This window comes from Crinia signifera, chromosome 5 (genome assembly GCF_055691185.1).
Source record: "Crinia signifera chromosome 5, ASM5569118v1, whole genome shotgun sequence".
Lineage (NCBI taxonomy): Eukaryota > Metazoa > Chordata > Amphibia > Anura > Myobatrachidae > Crinia > Crinia signifera.
In genome coordinates this window covers 264,065,913-264,083,414 of record NC_139221.1, presented here as the reverse complement: position 1 = coordinate 264,083,414, position 17,502 = coordinate 264,065,913, and the positions used below count along the sequence as shown (strand labels likewise).

General features: G+C 45.6%; 1 protein-coding gene across 1 annotated transcript in view; it reads left to right on the top strand.

Moving 5' to 3' along the window:
• Window positions 1-17,502, top strand: part of CPVL (carboxypeptidase vitellogenic like) — an 84,167-nt gene that overhangs the window by 20,329 nt on the left and 46,336 nt on the right. The window contains exons 6-9 of the mRNA XM_083188956.1: window positions 443-522; window positions 1,182-1,248; window positions 11,548-11,670; window positions 11,954-12,085. Of these exons, the coding sequence (XP_083045082.1) occupies window positions 443-522; window positions 1,182-1,248; window positions 11,548-11,670; window positions 11,954-12,085 (402 nt within the window). The remainder of the gene's footprint in view (window positions 1-442; window positions 523-1,181; window positions 1,249-11,547; window positions 11,671-11,953; window positions 12,086-17,502) is intronic.

Genomic DNA, 17,502 nt, shown 5'->3' with positions numbered 1-17,502 from the left:
GCGCGCGTGAGTGGCCCTCCTCCTGCCTCATCAAAGTTGGGAGGTATGATCAAGTGTGTATGGTCTTGCTGATGTCTGGTCCCGTCATTGGTGATACCATGCAGGCACACACTAGTTAATGTGTACCCAATTTAATTTCTATTTGAACATAAAGCAAGTAACTCGTCTCTGGAACAAACCATATTTCCATCTGAGAGGAGCAAATACATGTATATAATTTCTGTGCATGTAGTAAGCTGAATACACACTAAAAGATTCTGTCCAATGTTTCTAGTTGGAATGAAAATCTGGTAATGTATGGAAGCAAATGACAATTGACCATGTGCTCCCAAAACATTGGAAAACAACTAGTTTGTCTTACACCAGCACTTATCTATCAGCACTTACCATACGCAATAGCACATAGATCCTTTTACCTAAACCATTATATTTTTGTTTTTAGGTAGGAACAGGGTTCAGCTTTACAAGAGATGCCAAAGGCTATGCCGCAAATCAAGAGGACGTAGGGAGAGATCTGTACAGGTAAATACTTAAAATGATGGCGTTCTGCACAACAGTGGGGTCTCTCCAAATGGCTTTTATATGAGAGATCAGCTGTCCTCTGCGTGACTTGTAACACATACTGTAACTGATTGTGAACATACAGACTCATATTTTTTTGAGTGCCTTATAAAAAGAAAAATCCATATATTGCTAAATAAAAATGTATTGTTAGAAAGTATAAAGCAAGTTGCCATTTTAATGCTTTTGATGTGTTTTTTTTTGTTAATTTCCTTCCAACAGAAGGCACCTAGGACTGTGAAATGTGTGTGGCACATTCTATAGTACCAAGCGTTGCTAATCTAAATAATTATAATAAACTCTGTAATGTAACCAGAGGGCTTGTTCTACTTTTAGCCAAAAAATATGGGCCCACCAATCCGGGTCCAGATGACCTCATCTGTGTTAGATTAGTAAAATGTTACAATGTGATGCTAAATATCTGGCTGTCATTTCTAACCTTGCATCAGGCCCTGCAAGCAGAGTTTCTTTGGGGCACCCAGGTCACACATTTGTGGAACATCTGTATTACACAAATGGCCAGAATCCTATGGTGGGACCCTGGCGGTGTCTATATAGCTCCGGAACAGTGAATAAAGTTGTCTGTATATGTCATTTTCCATTTTTATCTCTCATTGCAGCGCTTTGACGCAGTTTTATCAGATATTCCCTGAATATCAGCAGAATGAGTTTTATGCTACTGGAGAAGTAAGTAGAACTTAATAATAATATAATATAATTTTGTATAGTTCTTTCTGAACAGAAAAAAGTATAACCTGTTACAATACAGATCTAAACTGTAAGCCATCTTTATCTCATTGTCATGGGGCATATTTATTATTTCTGTCCCAATAATTATGATTACTTATCACTATGCCCTGCAAAAAGAAATGAACGTTTGTCAAAATATATTAAAATAAACCCGCATTTCCTTATCAACGTGGGCCCTTTAACTATGTGTAAAGGTCCATTTGGGTCAAAATTACTGTGTGTGTGTGTGTATATAGGGAACAGTTGGGTGGCATGTATGCATCTATTGTGCCTGCGGGCTAATTTATGCACTGCAGAAACCTCTCTGGCAGAGTTGCTCTATGATGTCCTATTGCGCTATGCTTTGCTTTATGCATCTTTTAATGATTGTTTCTAACTTTTTATTTGTTTCTGTCTATACATTTTTGTGCTTGATACTATTGGTATGCAGTCAGTCAGTGACCACTTTATTAGTGAAGCCCTTTATGTTAAAACAAATACCTATTCGGCCAATCACGTGGCAGCATCAAAGTAGTGTATGAGCATGCAAACATGGTCAAAAGGTGGTGGTGGTGGTGGTCGTCGTCGTCACAAGAAGATCTTGTTTGAAGCGGTACTGTTTGGCTTGAGCCCCCCACAAAATCTATAAAGAGAAAACCAGTTTTACAACCATAAATACCAGCACTGACTAACTGAAATATTGTATAAATCTCTGAAAACGTTGTCGTCGTTTTCAGAGATTTATACAATATTTCAGTTTGTCACAGTGCTGGTATTTGGTTGTGAAACCATACATTAGGTCGACTTGTCCTTAGGATAAGTCAGACCCAATTCTCCTGTGAGCTGCCCGGCAGCTCCCCTGGAGGCTTACATACAATTTGGCACTTGATGGGCCATTTTTTACATGTGATTTTATCGCATGTAACGGGGAGCTGCAGGGGGTGAGCGGTCATCATCATCTGCGGGACGCCAGGGCGTGAAGCTAGTGCTTTCACAAGCGGGTGGCGAGTCCTGACCTGGCCGTGCGGTGAACGCAGATATCAGCGGGACGGGCAGTGCAGTGGCGGGCATTAGATTTTTAAAATAACCTGTCAAATGACTGGCCGTTCTCTGGCTGAGAGCTCTCAGTGAACGGCCAGTCATTTGACAGGTTATTTTAAAAATCGAGTGCCCACCACTGCACTGCCCGTCCCGCTGATATCTGCGTTCACCGCCTGGCCAGGTCAGGACTCAATGCCCGCTGTACGCCCCAGGGGCCTGCAGATGATGACCGCCACCCCACTGCTCCCCCGGTCAGGCATATATGCAGGGAGGTCGGATGTGATCTTAAGTGCTGACCGTCCGACCTTCCTGATCCGGTCCGATGTGCACAGGACCGCGCATCGGATCAGATGTCACACACCTGCGATTTTGAGCCTATTTCACCCAGTTATAGGCCCAAAGTGCCAAAATCAGCCCAAAATCGCATAGTGTATGGGGGCCTTTAGAGATAGCAACTGCTGGAACACTGACTGCATACCAGTTGTAAGTATGTCTGAGTGGGTTAGTGTTGGGCTGCGGTGGCGAGTGTTTAGGTACTAGGGGGGTGGGGAGGGGAAGTTCTGGTTTAGGCTGCGGGGAGAGTAAGTCAGTCCCTATGAAGGGAGGTGTGAGTTAGGATGCAAGTTAGGGGCGGGGGGCAGGGAGAAAGTACTTACTGGACCCCTGTTTAAAATCTCTCTGCATTCCATTTGCCAGTCATCCCTATGCATGAATCTTTTCTGATGTTTCTTAGATGTCCAGTGACATTCAGCTTGAAAGATATGCTGGGCTTTGCCTACCTTTTGGTTGTTACAAACTGAAACCCTGCTATCTCTCCTGAGGCTGATATTATTGAATTTCTATTGTGCCATCTGCTGGTAGCACAATACAGAATACCATTTTCACGCTGCAGTAGGAGCATCCTTTTCATGTTGTGGTTTTGCAGTTTGTCTCCATGCAATTAAAAAAATCCTTGTTATGTAATTCACCTACTTAACACATGTCTGATTCATTCAGAGCTTGTGTAGATGCCAGCACTAGCATAGAAATGTTTTGTTAATACATATACCAAAAAATTAGAGGATGTGTTAGGAGACCTGTTGCAGCTGACTGCAGGCTTAGGCTGCAGCCTTAACATATGTTGGAAAATTAAACCAATATCAGCCCATACCTATTAAAAATGGCCAGATATTAATGAGGCTGCAAGATATAACCATTAACCCATGCAATAGCAGACCCTATAAAGTGAACTGCCAGTCCAGGCAGGAACTGATATTTGTATGCATAGCAGCCACTCTACAGCTATTAGCGCATACAAAATAAGGTGGGCTATGCACATATAGAGGTGAAAAACATAGCTACTAGCCCATATAAAACCAGGCCAATTAAAAACATATAGGAATATAGTGGGAGAACATTGATACCTACCATGTAATAGGGATGACTATTGATGATTCAAAATCATTGATGGTTCATGGCCGATGATTCGAAATCATTGATGGTTCATGGCCGATCTCTAATACTTTTGCCATCGATAGAGAACCAGATGGTTTCCCTCCATCGATGGAACAGCAAAACGATGTTTTGCTTTATATTTTTTGTTCAAAGTGCTGGGACACAGAGCATAGCTCTGCCCCCAACACCCACAAAGCCCCGCCCCCATGTTTTGATTGGCCCACAGGCCAATCAATTAAACACAATGGATGACATATGTAAAAATATCGATGGTCATCCATTGCATAGTTTAGCATTATTGATGGCCAGTTGCAGAATTGCTATCGATGGCAATGGCAACGATGGCCATCCCTACCATGAAACTGTGCTTGCATATACACACATTGAGACAAAACCAACACTCATAACCAATGTGAAACTAAATGACACGTAAAAAGTCCTTGTGGTGGATACACGTACACCCTAAAAAACGCATGTTATAAATAAAATAAAAGGTTACTCCAATAAAGGTTGATCCAATAAATGAATTAATAACAACAATAACCTATATCACCCTATACCTCATTTAAAATTACATTGTTGAGATCAAGAATCCAGCACTCCTAAAACTCAGTAATACTGTATATAGTATATATCATAAACTTGGACACAAGTGTCTCCATTTATACACTTCAAAAAGATGAGATCTATACTGTTACAACTTTTTGTTCTATCTTGTGTTTCAAGGTAAGACACCATTGTTACTAACACACATTCCCTTGGAGAGACTGGTCTGGGCTTAATGCCAAAGAAGGCTGAGAAGAATAATTAAATTGCAATGTAGCAAGACTCTCATTAAAGTTACCGGTACTTATGTATTATCTGGACTCCCATGTTAAATGCACCCCATTTTTTCATACCCCTACTATCCAACTACGCATGGAGTTGATTTTATATAGTGTGGCGAGCCACCGTGCCCGAAGCGTTGTGAGCGCAGCGAGCCCCGCGAGGGGACGCGGTCTCATAAGAAAAACGTTAGTCCAGATATTACATAAGTACCCAGTTACCAGTACTAAACCTCCAGTCTTAAAGTCCATACACACTGGGCGATTTTTTTGCCCCAGCGTGTATGGACAGCGCTGGGGGGAAAGCCTGGCACTGTCAGCGGGGGGCGGATGGCTTTGCATTACGCATCGCTATACAAAGCCGTCCACAAAGCCGATCATCTGCTAGTAATACCAGCAGATGAGCGGCTTTCCTGGCGATTTATGCGGGAGCGCGCATAACCGTTCATCGCCGGGCCGTACACGCCGGGCGGCTTTGAGCTGAAAGCTGCTCAAAACACCAAGTTTGAGCAACTTTCAGCTCAAAATCGCCCAGTGTGTGTGGGCCTATACACTGTGTGGCAGAAAACAGGCTCCAAATTTTTAAATACTACTCCACATTTATTCTTAATCTTTTCTGAGCACATATTCCTGTTACATGTAGTCTGGGTTTGTGATTTTAACTCCTTATTTCACCTTTATGACCTTTCCCCCCCCCCCTCCCTTTTTGTCTCGTTAAATAAAGAAATTCAAAAGGGACCAAATACATTCTTTTTTTTCTTTTAAAAGAGAATTTATTAAAAGTTAAATATTAACTAAATAGACATTTAACAATAATCCAAACTTAAGGTGTGCATCCAACCTTGCAACCCCATTCTCATCTCCCCTATATTATATATGCTTCATGCAATTCCAGATTGGACCTGTAGCATAAATGTGCAGGCTACAGGCAATAAACCTGATGTTAGTGGGTCTGGAATGCTTAGGACTTGAGTAGATGGAAGGTTTTAATCCCAATCCTATATTCCAGTGCCAGACCATCTAACCACTAAACAAAATAACATCTGGGCCGAAGTGATCCGATTGGTTATCTGCATCCTCCGCACACAACATTCCAAATAGCATTTGTGAGTCGCCTTTTTAGCAGGATTCATAATATCCGCCCTAGAAAGATTTGTCGGTGTTGCTACCTCACCATTATTCTGACTGGGGTACACCACACAATGCTCACATAATGTTGTGTGACCTCCAATCCTGATCTAGACCTCATTTTATCCAGACTAGCCTTTTTTTCTTCTCCTTTTTTTTTTTTTTTTTTTTTTTTTTATTGGTTTGTTTAGAATAGAATGCAGATCCCTCCAGCACAAAACTGGCTCAAACAATTACTTCTATAGAAAACAGCTTGTGCACTCTTTGTTTTGATTGTTTTTCATGCCTCGAGATGGGTCTGCCAGACACATTTGACTCTGCTTACCAAAATTGAAAGCAGTCGTTGTGCTTTGTGGAAAGGAGGCAAGCCGAGGAAATTAATGTTTACCTCTCACTGGCCAGAGCCCTTGTAAGAATGAACCGCTTGAATGATGATCAGGTTTTCCATGCATGTAGTGAGCTGACTCTTTAAACCTATGACTAAGTACCTAGTGTGTGTGTGTGTAATATTTTTTTTAAAATATTGCGGCTCTGCTCACATGGATGTCTAATAATGCTTTTTACTTATTTTACAGAGACCGTAGTGCCATCATATATACTGTAGGGGCAGATGTATTTAACGAGTGAATGTGGAAGGTGATAGCATTTCAGCTAATCAGCTCTTAACTGTCATTTTTCAAACACAGCTGATTGGCTCGTGGTTTTTAATTTCCACTTTACCACCAATTTACCACTTTACCACATGTATACATCTGCGCCAATGTGATGTATATTTTTATTTTGGACACATTGCCCACAAAATTTCATTGTAAACAATATTTGCAGTTTTTCCTTCAGGGATTAACGCACGCAGATTCCTAGGGCTACTTACTGAGCAAACAGCATAAAGCTGTCCATGGTAGAAGCAGCTTGTCCCAAGAGCTAGGCCAAAAGGCTTAAGCATTTGACCCTGCGCCTTGCTACTGGTCATAGCAAAACTGGATACAGTCACTAGGTCGACAAGCATTAGGACGACATGACTGAAGGTCGACATGGGGAATATCGACAGTCAAAAGGTCGACATTGGGGTTTTTCATATTTTTTTATTTTTTTTTGTTCCGACATGTGCATGGTATAATCCCAGTGTCACTTGCACCATGTACTGCTAGATTCTCTGGGGTAGATTTATTATAGCGGCGCTGTCTGCTTCTCCTCGGCCGGCTGGGCTGCGCGTGCGCCGGATCTCGGTACTCACGCGAGATCCCCAGCGCAGCTCAGTCAGCAGCAGGGACGCTGTCGATAGCTGCAGGCGGCGGAGCGGTCAGCAATGCTGACCATTCATAAATTAGGCAGGAGGCAGGTGCGCAATACAAAATATGGGGTAGATTTATTAACAAACGATCAGGGGAATATGCGCTACCCCGTGCCTTATGGCAGGGGATAGCGCTTCCCCTGATCTATGACACCCGCTGAGCGGGTGTTTTACGTGGGGCAGGAGGCATAGCACAGCTACAATATTTTGTATTGCGCGCCTGCCTCCTGCCTGATTTATGAACGGCCAGCATCGCTGACCGTTCCGCTGCTTGCAGCTTTCGACTTCGATAGCTGCAGGCGGCGATGCCCCTGCTGCTGGCTCTGAGCTGCGCTGGGGATCTCGCGTTAGTAGCGAGATCCCGCGCATGCGCGGTCCAGCCGGCCGGGGAGAAGCAGACAGCGCGTCAGTGTTAACTGCCGCACTGTCAGCTGGAGGAGGCATCGCCGGAGGGGGGAGTTAGCGCTCCCCCGCTTCGGTGGCAAGATCTTCGTAATGTAGATCTTGTCGCTGTCCCCTGCTACTTTGCCTTGCTACTGAGGTGAAGCAGGAAGTGGTATAGCGGCACTTTAAGCTTTCACCACACTCCAAAATCTAGGCAAGACACCTACATGTCTATAGGTATAGGCTATGAGTTGCTGGTCCTGGTGAGATGCCAATCCCGAGACATTTTTTCAATCTCTGGATTTAAAAATCCTCAATCCCGGGATTGAGTTTCTTCAATGTAACGACAAACTGTAATCACTGTCTCCCCAAACCAGGCGCCCCACAGTGTCACTTACCAGGTGGTGGCAGGCAGGAATCTGACTGTGTGGTGGTGAGGAGCTGGGCTGGAGTGGCAGACTGGCTGCGTAGTGTGATCTGACATCACATCGTGCTGCACAGCCAGGGTCAGGAGTAGCTGGGCCGCATCTAAGCGCATGCTCAGTGCAAATATGCGCAGTCTAATCCCAGAATTCTGTGATTGAAAGCTCCAATCCCGTGATTCAAATCCCAGCCTTTTTTAGGGCCAAAATCCTGCATCCCGCCAATCCCGGTATTGGCCACCCTACCGGTGATTAGAACTGCTAGATCTTAAGTGGCAATTTGTTTAACCCCTTCCCGACATTTGACGTATATATACGTCATGGCCGGGATGTACTTCCCGACACATGACGTATATATACGTCATGACTTTATAAAGTGCCACCGCGTCCAGAGACGCGGTGACAGAGGGATGATGTCTGCTGTCCCTGACAGCAGACATCCTCCCTCATTGCCCAGGGGGGGCAGCTATGCCCCCCGTCATGGGCGATCGCTGTGATTGGCTGTTCAAACATGAACAGCCAAAAACAGCGTTAAACTGCGTGTTGTGTAAAAATTAGACGCTGCTGCCCCCTAGTGTCCAAAAAAAATTAAAGGAGGTTAAAATAATGATTTTTTAATAAAGTTTAGATATGGTCTTTGTTAGTTATTAACTATTTTGAGTGGTATTATTATTTGTCTCACAAGCAGAAAATGTAACATTTTGCAAATAGCAAAATGTTCCATTTTTTTACGACATTTTGGTATTTTTCACCAAAAAAAAAAAATTGTATCGACCAAAATTTACCACTAATTTAAAGTACAATGTGTCACGACCAAAATTTACCACTAATTTAAAGTACAATGTGTCACGGGAAAACAATCTCAAAATCACTGGGATAAGTAAAAGCAAAAAAAAGTTATCCCCACTTAAGTGATACATGTCAGATTTGAAAAAAAGGCCTCTGTCAGGAAGGCAAAAACATGCTGCGTCGGGAAGGGGTTAAAGGCATGAACAATCTGGTTTGGCCTTCGAATCAAATTGTGGCTATATTCATGCAATTCTATGGGATCAGCGAGTCAGTCTGTTACATGTAAGCCATTATAGTGTACGTATGTTTGTCTTTGAGAAACTGAAGTTTACAAATCCATGCAGCTATTTTAGGATATAGAATGGAGTGACTGATGCTGAAAGTGTTCTCATACTGTTTAAACTAGGGGAAAACATCATTCTTTTCGGTGTGTAAATGTTTAGGTACAGGCGTGTATATTCTCTTAGAGTACCGCTCTATGAAACAGATTACTGCTAAGGAAACCCATTTTACATTATTTTGTTCCCTATTTTTGGTATAAAAGCAAACCTTTCTAATCTCTGGTTTTTCCGAGATTCATTCCCAAAAAGTTTTTGTTGTCTAGGAAATCTGATTTTTTTTTTCTATGTTTATTATCCATTTTTAGTCTAATGGCTATTCTCACATATTGCAGATCATATTACCAAAATAATTTGAAGCATTAATCTTTCAAATTTGTGTTTTTTTGTTTATTTCTTGATGAAATACAATGGGCAAACTAAAGGTATGTACAGATTTTTCTGTCTGATCTATCTGGTGGGAACAAAAACCTGGAAATGTATGGGAGCATATGACAATCAAAAATTTCCACCCAAATGCAGGAAAACATAAAAAAAATATATGCTTTGATAAATTTGTTATATCAGAATGATTTAAACAATTTGTCTGACTGATCACTATCTGTTTTCAAGTTTTTGGGAACAATTTTTTTATTGTCATTTGCTTCAGGTTTTTGTTCCCACTAGATAGATCTGACTGAAAAATCTGTATGTATGTACGCACCTTAACAGTGATAGACCTAACCTAAATCCCAAAGCAGGAATCTTGCTTCTCTGATGAATCCCACTTCAAGCTATTTGTCACTTAATGGAACTCCATCTCACAGGTTAAGAATCAGATTTAGAATTTAGGCCCACACACTGGGCGACTGAGCTGAAAGTCGCTCAAAACCGCATGTTTGAGCGGCTTTTAGCTGAAAGCCGCCCAGTGTGTATGCCCCGGTGGTGACTGCAAGCACTCCCGCGTCATTGCTGGGAAAGCCGTTCATTTACTGGTATTACCAGCAGATGAGTGGCTTTGAGGATGGCTTTGCATAGCGCTGTGCTATGCAAAACCGCCCTCTCCTCACTGACTGCGCTGGGCAGGGGGAAAGCGGCTCAGTGTGTATGCTCTGAGCGGCTTTCCCCATCGCTGTCCATACATGCTGGGCATAGTCACCCAGTGTGTATGGACCATTTGTTTTTGAGTCTCAAAGCGTTTAATTTGATGCAGTGATGTCTGTGACTTCTGTTGGTTGCATGTCTACAACTTTATGCAAACGCCACTACAAAGCTAATGGTGTGCAGAGTCCAACAGAGAAGCCTGTAGGGCTTCTGTTAAGTGAAATAACATTTATTATTTATTTTATTATTATTATTTCTACTTTGACCCTCTGTCAGTGTTTTTCAACCACTGTGCCGTGCCACACTAGTGTGCCTTGAGCTGTTCACAAGTGTGCCTCCAGATCTAGAGATGCCCAAACCAGTTTTTAGCCACCACCAGTTTATAGCCACCACCAGTTTAACTGTTATTTACTGGTCTCTTCTTTTCATGCAAAGGGCCAATGTATTTTATTTTTGTTAACTGTGGGGACCAGTTTTATTGTTTTTTTTATATGGGTGGCCCATGTGTTTTGCCCTGTGGGGATCTCATGGTGTGCCTTGCCAATTTTAAAATCTTCTCATTTAGGTAAAGGTAAAAAGGTTGAAAATCGCTGCTCTATGTACTAAGCTTGGAAGAGGTAAAATGGTTGGCGATAAAGTACCAGTATCAGCTCCCAACTGCCATGTTACAGGCAGTGTTTGAGAAATGACAGGAGCTGGTTGGCTGCTACATGTGGGGTGTCTAAATTGTACCCACAAGTTATGTGCGGGTGTAACCCTTCCAGCAAATTCTCTTTATTGGAGCAAAGCCGGAAGCCCCTCATCTGAGCATGTGCAAGACTTTCCCATAGCCCGCAGTCAACATCCACTGCAGCCAGGGACAGAGCTGTCTCCGCGGCAGGACAACGACACCTGCAGCTGTCGAAAGCTGCATGTACCTGAATGGTCAGTGTCACTGACCATTTCTTATATTGCCCACCGCATTATCTTTTATATCTAACATAGAGGTCCTGTCATCTGACAAACTTCTCCTCATGTGTACGTGGGTGAGCAGCTGTATCCGTGCACAGAACTGCGCTTATAACGCTTCACCCCCATACCGCCAGTTCTTACGTCCAGCCCTTTATTTCTGTCCAATTTATCTATACAAGGCTTAAAACATACTAACATGACATCAATTTAATAGCAAATAGCTGCGCCATTTTTGAGTCCTTTCTCTGAGCACCCACGCTGAATTTAGGAGATGTAAATAATGAATTATGGACGCAGGGTGTATGGTTTAGCCCGCCGGGGGCCTATGTGCATCACACACTGCACCCATTGTATAAACCTCTTGATGTACACACAACCTCTTACATGTACACACATACACAAGATGTATACACACTTAGATGAAGGAAAAGATCACTCGTAAAGCCCTTTCTGACCAATCTATTTTACTATATCTTCTAGTGTGTATGGCGTTTTAGAATTTGTGGTGTCTCTAATAGACTTCTAGAATTACTTCTGGTTTTTACACTTGTTAATCTATTTGTTTTCATCAGTCTTATGCTGGGAAATATGTTCCTGCAATCGGCTATTACATCCATACACACAACCCAACTGCTAAGGTTAAAATCAACTTCAAGGGGATTGCCATTGGAGACGGGCTCTGTGATCCTGAAGAGGTAGGGCATTTTAATTCATGTTCTGTTCTTTTGATCTACAAAAGGAGGTGACATTCCTTTCTCCTCTTGCACACTGTTTTGATAAAGCATGCGTGTTCCCAAAAGGCGTTTTAACGCATTGTTAACGACTGTTTCAGATCATAAGTTAGTTGCTGTATCACGTTCGGGCTACAAAGGCTTTAACATTTCTGATTGCTTTAACTGATTAGGATTAAACACAAGCCACACTTGTATACAGCTAGGGAAATGCGTTCTGCTAATGACCGCTGTGTCTGTTTAACAGATGTTGGGTGGCTACGCTGACTTCCTGTACCAAACCGGCATGGTAGATGAGAATCAGAGGGACACTGTCCGGAGGCAGACTGATCTGGCTATAAGCTATATCCAACAGCAGAAGTGGCTTGAAGCCTTTGAAGTATGTGTTGGCGTTTTTTTTTTGTTTGTTTTTTCAGAACACTTAAATATGCTGAATTCAGATGACCACAAACCTATTTATTTATTTACAGTTTCTTATATAGAGCAACAGATTCTGTTGCGCTTTACAATAGTAGACAGTGATAAAACAAACTGGGTAACAGACAGACTTGGGTGTTAGAGGGCCCTGCTGCAAGCTTACAATCTATATTATAATGCAGTGTATAGTCCATAGTTGCACTCATACTACTTGTTTTATCTTGAGGAACTGCACTTGTTTTGCCAAGATGTTTCTAAGGGCGGGATGTATTAAAATACATCGCCGTCCATCGCAGCCCCCCTGCCGCGATGCCGCCGCATATGTACTAACATATGCGGCTGGCATCGCGATGCGGTGACGGAGGCCCCCCGCGATACCTGGAATGTGGTGCGGGGGGGGGGGTCTCCGTCACCTCTCTGCCCCCTTCTGCATCCCTCACGCCGGGGACAGCTATGCAAGCTGTCCCCGGCGCCTCTTCCTCCCCCCTGCAGCCGGAAGGACGTCCGGCTGCGTCACTAGGGGGAGGAAGGTGTTACCTTCCGGGTCCAGGAGGACCTGGACCAGGTAAGAGAGGGAGGGGGAGAGGGGGGTCGGCGGGTTTTTCGGCGGAGGCGTCGGGCGGCGAAAAGAAGCCCATAGGCTTCTATAGGGTATCGCCACCCAAAGGTGGCGATACCCTACACTGCGGTGACGTGGCGGTCGGGTTATAGTACATAGGAAAATGCGGTAAAACGGGGGTTTTACCGCATTTTCCCTTTAATACATCTCGCCCTAAAACTGTCTCCATAAACTGTTTGAGTTGGTTGTGAGTAAATTCCAAGGGCAGGATGTACTAAGCCGAAAATGCGGCTTTTGAAATGCATTTTCATATGTACAAAAACCCGGGTAATGCATCACTGCAGGGCCCTATAGAAGCAGCAGTATGAGGGTTTTGACCAATTGTAAAAGCATAATATGACATGTTGTTCAGCACCATAGGCATGCGCAGCCTATTTTATTAGATGGTGCACAATTGGAGGTGGGTGTTTTATCACCACCTACTGGGCTTGTCTATCACCTTTACGGGTGTGGGAGGGTCCGCACAGACAGTGGACTTAAATAGTTTTTCACTAACGTCCTTGATGGGATACTGGGAATGGTCTTAAGACATTTAGTATTAGAGGGTATCCGCAGGAGACAGGCACATCTATAACTTTGAAGCTGGGTGTACTGGCTCCTCCCCTCTGATTCCCCTCCCAGGAACCAGTTTAGAAAAATGTGCCCTCAGGAGAGGATGCACACTGCTGGAGCTCCAGAGAGTTTGTCTTCAGTTTATTTTCTTTTATTATTTTGGGGTTACTGTGTTGGACTTCACAGTATCCCTGCTTCGAGGGAGTCAGTTGAGGAGGGTTCAGCTGCAGGCCTCTTAAGGTACTGAGCTGTCCCTGCTGCAGGACCACTGTCCTGAGAGGGTGTTTGTACTCACGGGCATTGCGCTGCAGTGATACTCACCCCCAGCATGCCGCACACTCCTGACACAGTCCGAAGACGTCTGTGGTGAGTAGAAACCGGGGTCCCCACAGTGGGGTACCCCGGCTCATCGTGCGGCAAGATGGCGGCGGCGGCAGACGCGGTACCCTGCACAGGGGCTGCGCAGACCCCCCGTCACAGACTGGCTGCGGGTGACAGTCCCTGGGCTACCAGGGCAGATCCCACCTTAAAACGCTGTTCAGTGTAAAGGGCGCCATTAAAACTGACAGCCAGCGCCAGTATAAAGATCAGTGAAGCCCCTGCGCCATCACAGGGGGGCGGGGCTTCAGCGGAGCGAGGCCAGAGCTCTGAGCGCGCATACACTACTTCCTGCTTCTCCCTGGGCGCCATTACTGCCTCCAGATCACTCCTCAGCGGTGAGGTGTTGGACAGAGGAAATCTGCAGAAAACAGCAAGTGTATTTAGCGCTAAAATCGCTTAATTGATCACACTGTTCTGTGTTTATGCGTGTTACCAACTCCTAAATAGGAGTTCAGGTTGTACAGGGTGTGCTGGTCTCCTCAGTGTAATCTGAGCGCTCCCCCACGTGCTTGTTAAGCTACACACTTCCAGTGATAGAGCTCACACATATATAGCTGCTATACACTGCACATTGATTATATATATCTTTATTTCATTGTGATTGTGGTGTGTTTGTGGAAGAAAGGTTACTTATTCCTCCAACATGGTGAGGAAGTTAACATGTCTCATTTGCAGCAGCAAGTTTGTGCCTAAGTCCACCTCACAGATTACCTGTGAGGAATGTATGTCCACTCAAACGAGTGGGGCAGGGGTTTCACCCCAGATCAGTGGTACTCCTCAATCAGACTCACAAGAGCCTGAGTGGGCGGCAGGCATGAAAACCATGCTGCAGGCAGTGTCAACTCAATTGGCTGCAAATACAGTGCAGACCAAACAGGTGCAGCAGGACTTAACAGTTCTAGCCGCACGGGTGGATAATATAAACACCACCACGGGCCAGTCACGGAAGCGTGCTGCGGCCGCCATGTTGCCTGATTCAGATGATGATCTGCAGGCGGGTGACGACACAGATGATAACGTGAACGACGGGGCTCTGATCCCTGATTCACAGTCATCTCTTAGAGGCCCAGAACCTCTTATTACAGCAATAAGAGAAGTGTTAGACCTTCCCTTAGCAGACATGCAGGAAGGTGACCCGTTTTTTGGGTCCCAAAGGAAACAGCAAATTGTTTATCCTGAACAAGTTGACCTTGATGAGACGTTTAAGGAGGCTTGGAAACTACCTGAAAAGCGTTTCCAACTTTCTAAAAGGTTTAAGTCCAACTTTCCCTTTGATCCCGCCACTAGAGCGGTGTGGGAAGAGCCTCCGGTTGTGGATGCATCAGTGTCCAGACTGTCCAAAAAGGTGGTTCTCCCCGTTCCAGGGGCAGCAACACTAAAGGATAGTACAGACAAAAAACTGGATACTACCCTTAAGTCCATGTACACAGCGAGTGGGGCGTCTCAGAGACCTGTCCTCGCCAGTTGTTGGATGGCTAAGTCCATTTATACATGGGCTTCTCAAATCCAGGAAGGCATGCTGGCCGATATGTCAATGGCGCAGGTCGGAGAGAGACTTCGCCATATCCAGGATACTGCAAAGATCCTGTGTGACACTCAAAAGGAGCTTGGAGCTATAAATGCTCGCTTGCGGTTTCGGGCCGCAGGGCCCTCTGGTTAAGACAATGGGTAGCTGATCCAGAGTCCAAATGTAGTGTGGAAAGTTTTTCTTTTAAGGGAGAAAAGTTATTTGGTAGCGAACTTGACGACCTTATATCCAAGGCTACAGCCGGCAAGTCGACTTTTCTGCCGACGGCTTCCACTCACGCAAAACGTCCCTTTCAGGGCCATACGTCCCAGTCCTTTCAGGCTTCTCAGTCCTTTCGGCCTTCCAGGCCCAGGCAGAGGGCGAGAGGCTCCAGCTCGGCCGCCAGAGGGGGCCGTGGCAGGTTCAGGAAGCCCGCCAGCACAGGATCTCAGGATCGTGCCGCTAATGCCTCCGCCTCTAAGCCGGCAGCATGACTCGGGTTCCGACCCTGGAGTCACTTGCGAGGTGGGGGGTCGCCTGTCGGCTTTCAGCCAAGTATGGTCAGTCTCTCACCTGGATTCCTGGGTGAGAGATCTTATTACCAACGGCTACAGGTTGGAATTCGAAAAACCTCCCCCTCACAGGTTCTTCAAATCAGGTCTGCCGGCTCTACAAGCAGATCGAGTGAACCTGCAGCAGGCAATACAACGCCTGCTAACGTCACAGGTTATCACACCTGTCCCATTGGAGGAACATGGAAGGGGTTACTACTCCAATCTGTTCCTCGTGCCGAAGCCGGACGGCTCGGTACGCCCCATTTTAAATTTAAAGTCACTAAACCCTTTTTTAAGGGTTTACAAATTCAAGATGGAGTCCCTCCGGGCAGTAATAGCAAGCCTGGAGGAGGGAGAGTTCTTAGCATCGCTGGATGTGAAGGACGCCTACCTCCACATACCAATTTGGGGTCCACATCAGGCTTTCCTGAGGTTTGCGCTGAAAGATCTGCACTTTCAATTCAGAGCGCTGCCATTCGGCCTGTCATCAGCACCGCGTGTGTTCACGAAGGTGATGGCAGAAATGATGGTACTGCTCAGGAGGTCGGGTGTCAACATTATCCCCTACCTGGACGACTTGCTGATCAAAGCAAGGTCGGAACAGGTCCTGCTGCAGGATATAGCAAAGACCAGACAGGTTTTATCCGAGCATGGGTGGATCCTAAATATCCCCAAGTCCTCCCTGACGCCGTCGCGTCGTATCCTCTTTCTGGGAATGTTCCTGGACACAGAGTTGAAAAGGATTTTCCTCCCTCGGGAGAAGATGGAAGCCATACAATCCCTGGTGATGGTGATTTTGGCAAAGCCTCAGGTGTCGGTTCACCAATGCATCCAGCTATTGGGCAGGATGGTGGCCACCTTCGAGGCCATTCAGTTCGGACGCTTTCACACCAGGGTGTTCCAACTGGATCTGTTGGCAAAATGGTCGGGCTCCCATCTCCTGATGTACAAGAGGATTTCTCTGTCGCATCAGTCCCGGCAGTCCCTTCTATGGTGGACTCAGGAGTCGAACCTGCTTGCAGGTCGGAGATTTGGCATCCAGGATTGGGTGCGACTCACGACAGATGCGAGTCTGCAGGGATGGGGTGCTGTGACCATGGACAGAACTTTTCAAGGTCAGTGGACTCGGTGGGAAGCGAGACTCCACATCAATATCCTGGAGCTGAGAGCTGTATACTATGCAGTGTTACAAGCCCAGGACCACCTCCAAGGTCGGGCGCTCCAGATACAGTCCGACAATGCCACAACTGTGGCCTACATAAATCGCCAGGGAGGCACGAAAAGCAGGACTTGCATGAAGGAAGCTTCCAAGATCCTGGCTTGGGCGGAAATGTACGTGGTGGCTCTGTCGGCCATCTTTATCCCGGGTGTGGACAATTGGGAGGCGGACTTTCTGAGCCGTCACGCCCTCCACCCCGGGGAATGGAGCCTGCATTCACAGGTTTTTGCAGCAATTGTGGACCGTTGGGGCCAGCCATCGATAGATCTGATGGCATCCCGGTTAAACCACAAGGTCCCCAGGTACTGCACGCGGACCAGGGATCCCGGCGCAGTGGCGATAGACGCCCTGACAATTCCATGGGTGTTTCCCTTGGTGTACCTGTTTCCACCCATACCACTGCTGACAAGGTTGCTAAAAAGGGTTCGAAGTCAGGGAGTGGAAGCCATTCTGGTGGCCCCGGACTGGCCAAGAAGGGCTTGGTTCGCGGATTTACAGAGCCTGCTGATCGAAGATCCTTGGCCCCTTCCTCTAAGGAGAGATCTAC